This window comes from Scomber scombrus, chromosome 11 (assembly GCF_963691925.1).
Source record: "Scomber scombrus chromosome 11, fScoSco1.1, whole genome shotgun sequence".
NCBI lineage: Eukaryota > Metazoa > Chordata > Actinopteri > Scombriformes > Scombridae > Scomber > Scomber scombrus.
This window is the reverse complement of record NC_084980.1, coordinates 13883038-13890355: the sequence shown is the minus strand read 5'-3', so window position 1 is coordinate 13890355 and position 7318 is coordinate 13883038. Positions and strand designations below refer to the sequence as shown.

Sequence of the window (7318 nt, the reverse complement as noted above, 5' to 3'; positions counted from 1 at the left end):
GCATGACAAAAGTGAAACAATCTGTTTTTACAAGTCTCACAAAATGAGTAAGACAAAAAACAAAATAGGTTGTGACATAGTCCACAACCATTAGGGATGTATGATAATATTGGTATGTCAATGGTATTGGCCTATAAAGGCCTAAGAAATTTAATATCTGCATCGGCCTAAAATAAACATTTTTCCTGATATGACAGGTCAATAAATGGCCTTCTCCGCCGATGCGGGGCTGTGCTTTCCATGGTTGAGTGTTTCACCCTGATGGTCCTGGTGCTTCCTCGGCAGGCTCCACTTCACTCAACTGCACAATAGACCTGCTGCTGCTTCATCTACTTTAACCTGAATAACAAATCAGAGATTGATGCTCCGAGCCCCATTTTATTATAAAAGTTAAAGTGGGAGGAAGCAGCAGGTCTGTCAGGCAGCTGAGTGGAGCCTGGGGAGGAAGCACTGGGACCGTCAGAATAAAACATTCCGAGTAGCTGCTGTGAACATGTCGGCAAACAGGATGTATCACTCTGTTAAAAAAATGTTCTTCTTCTTTAACTTCATGTCGGTGTAATAAACTAACAAAAAACTCTACTGCTCCCCCCACTTGGCAGATTTATTAAAGTTTTAAGGCTGAGCTCCGTAATTCCAGGCTTCCCAATTTAGTACAATCTATGATTGCATTCATAATAGTATCCACAGCCAGGTGGAAAAAAATATGTGCACATATCAGTATTTGCAATCAGCTAAAATGAGTTTGAAAATAACGGCATATCGAATATTGGCAAAAAACAGGTATAATAGCATAATGGTTAACCTGTGCATTTAATTTTAGATAATTTTTGAGGGGCGAAGAGGTTCCAATGATCAGTCTGATGTGGCTATAGACGATGTATCACTTCATCACGGGCACTGTGAAGGTAATCCCATCTTTCTGCTGATATTCTAATTCTATTGGTCCATACCCAGTGTAACTGATTACTAATGCGACTGACCTGACTGTGTTACAGACCTGGCTCAACGAACAACCCCTGCTACCATAACCTCTAGTCCAGTTACGACTGAAGGTCCTGATCCTCCTGCAGCCAACAGTTCAACAGCAATACAACCATTAACATCATCAACACCAAATCCACAGCCACAAACAACAACTAGACCACAACCTCCGACTGAAACTCAGCCCCAGCCACAAACAACTAGACCTCAACCTCCGATTGAAACTCAGCCCCAGCCACAAACAACAACTAGACCACAATCTTCGACTGAAGCTCAGCCCCATTCACAAACAACAACTAGACCTCTACCTCCAACTGAAACTCAGCCCCAGCCACAAACAACAACTAGACCACAATCTTCGACTGAAGCTCAGCCCCATCCACAAACAACAACTAGACCTCAACCTCCAGCTGAAACTCAGCCCCACCCACAAACAACAACTAGACCACAACCTCCGACTGAAACTCAGTCCCAGCCACAAACAACAACTAGACCTCAACCTCCAACTGATACTCAGCCCCAGCCACAAACAACAACTAGACCACAACCTTCGACTGAAGCTCAGCCCCATCCACAAACAACAACTAGACCTCAACCTCCAACTGAAACTCAGCCCCAGCCACAAACAACAACTAGATCACAACCTCCGACTGAAACTCAGTCCCAGCCACAAACAACAACTAGACCACAATCTTCGACTGAAGCTCATCCCCATCCACAAACAACAACTAGACCTCAACCTCCAACTGAAACTCAGCCCCAGCCACAAACAACAACTAGACCACAATCTTCGACTGAAGCTCATCCCCATCCACAAACAACAACTAGACCTCAACCTCCAACTGAAACTCAGCCCCAGCCACAAACAACAACTAGACCACAACCTCCGACTGAAACTCAGCCCCAGCCACAAACAACAACTAGACCTCAACCTCCAACTGAAACTCAGCCCCAGCCACAAACAACAACTAGACCACAACCTTCGACTGAAGCTCAGCCCCATCCACAAACAACAACTAGACCTCAACCTCCAACTGAAACTCAGCCCCACCCACAAACAACAACTAGACCACAACCTCCGACTGAAACTCAGTCCCAGCCACAAACAACCACTAGACCTCAACCTCCAACTGAAACTCAGCCCCAGCCACAAACAACAACTAGACCACAACCTCAGACTGAAACTCAGCCCCAGCCACAAACAACTATTAAACCACATCCACCGACAAATAGACCTCACCCTACAACTACAACTAAACCACAAACTACAACAACAGCTAAACCACAGCCACCATCTACACCTGTACCAAGTAAGTTTATATTTTTTCCAATTTCAAAATTGATGAATTTTCACATAATTAGGGCTGAGCAATACTGATTGTGATATAACTTTCCTCAATAGAAATGTAACAAATGCTCGATAAATGTTAAATATAATTAGAACTGAGAGGCTGGGTGAACATCTATTGTGGCCATATACCCGAGCTCTACCTTCATCTAACATGCTTCTTATGGCGCTTTTCCACTACACAGTTCCAGCACGACTCGCCTCGACTCGGTTTTTTTTGTGTTTCCACTAGGGATAGTACCTGGTACTTTTTTAGTACCTGCTCTGGTGAGGTTCCAAGCGAGCCGAGCCGATACTAAATGTGACGTCAACAGACTGCCAGTCAATGATTGGTCAGAAGAGTTGTCGCTGGAAGAGTCATGAGCCGTCCCACATAAGAATCAAACCCGGCATTTTTAAATACCGACAACAGCGTTACAGCTATACGGCTCAATTTTCTTGCTTTGTGTGTGACAGAAAGCCACACACAGCAGCAATTACACCACTGCCTCAATGTCCTCCATTGTTTATGTGTTTTGTGTCGCGTATAAAACGAAGTCACGGCAGTTTCGCCGAGCCGTGCTATGACGACCCCGCCCACGTTGAGTAGGTACTTTTTTGTAATGGAAAAGGTCTGTTCTGGAACCGTACCGAGTCGAGGCGAGCCGAGTTGAGGCGAGTAGTGCTGGAACTGTGTAGTGGAAAAGCGCCATTAGACACCAGTGATACTAGAGTGAACAATGTATGGACAGTGGCTAATAAATCTACATTCTGTCTCCCAAGCGCCCTCTTGCCCAGAGAACAGTCATTACACCACATGTATCAATGCCTGCAGTCCAACCTGTACACATTTGCATGGCGCACCACACTGCGCAGACAATGAGGCTTGTGTGCCGGGATGTGCTTGTGATGATGGCTATGTGCTGAAACAGCGGGTTTGTGTGCCTATCCAACAATGTGGATGTGTGGACAGTGATGGCCGCAAATATCGTGTAAGAATGACTCTTTGTCAAGTCATATACAGTCTTGATTCCCAAATACTTAGGAGCACTTTCTGAAAGCTCAAGCATTATTGCACAAAAGAGGCGTACATGGACATGGAGGTCCAAGCAGTATGATGACTCTCTCTCTTTTTATAGTTCAATGAAGAGTGGTACACCAATCACTGCATTCAGAAATGTGAATGTGAGAGACATAATGGCATGGGAAAGATTGATTGCGATGACGAGGATGAGTGTGATGGAAATGCTGTCTGCCTTCAAAATGAGGAAGGCCATTATGACTGCCAGTCGACAGGTACTGTAAATCACTACATTTAACTATATGATGTGTCTTAACTATGTTACATTTTATTCATCAGTTTCTGAACTGTTACACTTTTGTTTCTCTACAGGCTTTGAAGAGTGCACTATCAAGGGAGACCCTGAGTACAGAACTTTTGATAACATGAAGCACGACTTTGATGGTGAGCACTCATATGTGCTGGTCCAGACCAACAACTTGCCAAATAATTTTCCAGAGGTCTACATACAGGGTATCAATACACAGACTGAAGATGATGATGATGATGATGATGATGATGATGATACTCATCATGGTGACAGTAGCAGTGAAGAAGACAGTCGCAGTGTCAGAGATGATGACGATGATGATGACAAGGACCATGAGGAACACCACAGATTACAAGAGCTTTTGATCGTAGTATACAATCATACTGTGCAGTTCAAGAGGAATCGGAAGCTGGTCGTGAGTATCAAAGGCATTTTAAAAAACTACATTTCCTGTGGCATGTTTTCAGCGAGGGATATCATCATATTTCCTCCCACCCACAAAGATTTGCGACTTATGAGCAACATTCCCTCAAGTTATTCCATAAGGTGTCAACAGTTAGGCACATCATGTTCTATGTGTTAAATTATGCTCTTTCATTTGCTACTTCCCTATTGGCACTAAACATGTGTGTTTGTGTAGAGGTGAAAAAAAGAGAAAGAAAGATGGATAAAGAGCATGTAAAAACTGTAAAAAAAAATAAAAATTAAAAAAAAGCCTGCTACCCTCTGTAGTTGAGGTTACTACAGGTCCACTAATAGAGGAAATAAAGTAATTTTGTTTACTTAGTTAATATGTATACTGGTTGGTTTTTGTTTACTAAGTTAATTTATGTGAAGTAAATTCGTGAATTGAATCTACCTTCATAGTGTTATTTGGGGTTGCAGTTGATTTAATGAAAACCCATTTTTCCCCATTTTTTCTTATTCAACCCCCCACCCAAAAAATAAAATAAAAATTGAGGTCGGAACAGAAATATGGATTTGGAGAATTAATACACACCTAATGATTACTATCGTAGTTTAGCTTATTGGTGTCCTAACATTTAATAATCAGCACTAAATACAAAGTACATGTTAAAATCACATCAATCATACAAAATGAAGTACTAGATCAAACAAGTCTACTTCGACTTCTATGACTCAAGAGGTAGACCAGGTCATCCACTAGGCAGAAGGTCAGTGGTTCGATCCCTGACTTCTTCAGTCTGCATGTTGAAGTGTCCTTAGGAAAGATAATTAACTTCAAATTGCCTCCAATGGCTGTGTCATTGGTGTGTGTGTGAATGGTTGAGCATAGAAACGTGGTGTGGATCTTTGGATAGGAAGCACTGTATCACCCAAGATGAGCAGGTGGGCACCTTGCATGGCAGCCTCTGTTATCAGTGTATGACTGTGTGTCTAAATGGTTGAATATTGGCATGTATTGTAAAGCCCATTGATTAGTCAATAAAACTAGAAAGGTGCTATATAAATGCAGTCCATTAACTTAAATATGATCAATTTCAGCTTCCTCCTGTCCCCCTTCTGTCTCCTTTAAGCTGGATGGAAAGAGAACTAAAACTCCTGTTTCACCAACTGCCGGTCTAAGTATCCGAGAGCATTCCTCTCGCATCTACCTGAAGACCGACTTTGGCCTCTCAGTGGAGTTTAATGGAAACAGTAAAGCAGGTAACTAGTAATCTGCACCTCATTTAAGTTGTATTCCTTTAGACCACCACTAACAATAAAACTACTATATATAGATAAGAAAAAGATGTATGTATTAAAATGGATTTTCATTTCATTAGTTTGTAAAGGATTATATCAACATTTTAAAGAATTCATACATGTAAGGAGTCCCAGAACATTTTGGAGTCATATCAAATCCGTAACCGACACTTTGTCATTCAAACTTCAATTAATGAGTCATTTTATCTGGAAGAGAGTTAAGACTGAAATGACATTGTACTGTACTGTTGATGTTGTTTCTGCAGAAATCATTTTACCACGCCTATACAGAAGAAAGGTGGGGGGTCTGTGTGGCAACTTTGACGGTAGAGGGAGGAATGATCGGATGAAGCCAGATGGCACCATGGCCAAGACTGTTCAAGAATTTGGAGAGAGCTGGAGAGTGTAAACATCAGATGGATGAAAGGATGAGAAATGGCTCTGAAAAAACACCTGTGGTTATTTTGACCACAAGGAGTGACATAACTTTGTTTACAAGAAAACTCCACAATAATAATATCTGACACCTTTAAATTTGGCAAAATTGTGTCATCAGGATTGTGTTTGGCTTTTTTGTTGTTGTTTTTTCTTTACACAGCATGCCCTTTCCCAAACCTGAGCTGTCAAATAATGACTTAGCATAAACAGCTGGTGGCAATGAGACGTTTATTTTACCTTGAGCTTTTCAAGACAATGAATGTAGATAATCACAGCTTCTTTCTGTTAAACACAAAATATATCATAGTAAAAAAAAAAAAGACTTCCTTGTTGTATTATATTATTTTGGGACTTTGCATTGTTTCAAGATGTTTAGTGGAGCAGAGCAGGTGGACCCAAACACAGATTCTTCAAGGAACTTGAAGAATAAATAGAAGAATGAAGAATAATTTGAGACTTTGTAACAGGACACAAAACTAAAACACTGACTGAACTTACAAGGAGATGTGGTGCAGGTGGGGAGATGGGCGGAGAACTTATGGTGGGAGGAATGAGTTGAAGAAACTGGATAACAGGTTAAGAGCTCAATGGCTGTAGAAAACACTGGGGGCTGAGCAGGGCTAACATGGCTGATGCAGGGTAGGGGTGTAAATCACAAGTTTCGTCATGATACAATATTATATATACTGCTACAATACGATTTCAATTCAATTAGATTCAGGGGCCTGTGATTAATATGAGAAGATATACTTGGATTTAACACAATCACTTCAATTCATATTAAATCACAAAAAGCAACTAAAATATAATTTGACATTTTTATTTCTGAGCTCAACCAGACATTTAAATGAAAAACAATCTATTCTTTTTAAATAAAAATAGACCTCCTGTTCACTATAAGGAGCCACAGTTGTTTTGCTTCTCTTTCAAAACTGCAGTGGAAATAACCAGACAACCTGTCTTACTTTGCCTAAAAGACATGCAGCACTAGCACATTTAAGGCCTTTCTATGTGTTTTTATCATGTCTGAAGCATTTGACGACAGACTTGTCTCTACTCCAGCTGCTGAAATCCGAAACCAGAGTTTAGTTTTTGTGGAAAAAAGCTGCTAAAGATATCTTCATCGACTTTATTTCTGGCTGCCTGCCAAACAAAATGGAGGTGGAAGCCTGGGTGGAGACCAACGTGCCAAGGGAATTTCAAAATAAAAGAGCGTCTTAAAGATGATGACTGATGTCTGATCAATGTTCTCATTTGCATCAATGCTATTAGCTCGCTGATCATTTTATCGATGTATCGTGTAGATCAGGGGTGTCAAACTCATTTTAGTTCAAGGGCCACATACAGCAATATTTGATCTCACGTGGGCCGGACCATTAAAATCCAATGCATAATAACCTATAAACAATACGTAATATATATAAAATATATTATGACTTTTCTATAATAAAACATCTATTCACAAAATAGATGAGCAGGCCTTAAGATGCCTTAAAAAAGATTAGATAAGTGGTCCCAAATGTGTACAAAA

General features: G+C 40.9%; 1 protein-coding gene across 1 annotated transcript in view; it reads left to right on the top strand.

Annotated features, from left to right (window-relative positions):
- The window catches only part of LOC133990704 (zonadhesin-like), a 17294-nt gene extending 10399 nt beyond the window's left edge, over window positions 1–6895 (top strand). The window contains exons 19-25 of the mRNA XM_062429103.1: window positions 824–908; window positions 999–2294; window positions 3095–3303; window positions 3451–3607; window positions 3705–4057; window positions 5181–5310; window positions 5616–6895. Coding sequence (XP_062285087.1) covers window positions 824–908; window positions 999–2294; window positions 3095–3303; window positions 3451–3607; window positions 3705–4057; window positions 5181–5310; window positions 5616–5758 — 2373 coding nt within the window. The 3' untranslated portion in view covers window positions 5759–6895. The remainder of the gene's footprint in view (window positions 1–823; window positions 909–998; window positions 2295–3094; window positions 3304–3450; window positions 3608–3704; window positions 4058–5180; window positions 5311–5615) is intronic.
- The last annotated feature ends 423 nt before the right edge of the window (window positions 6896–7318 follow it).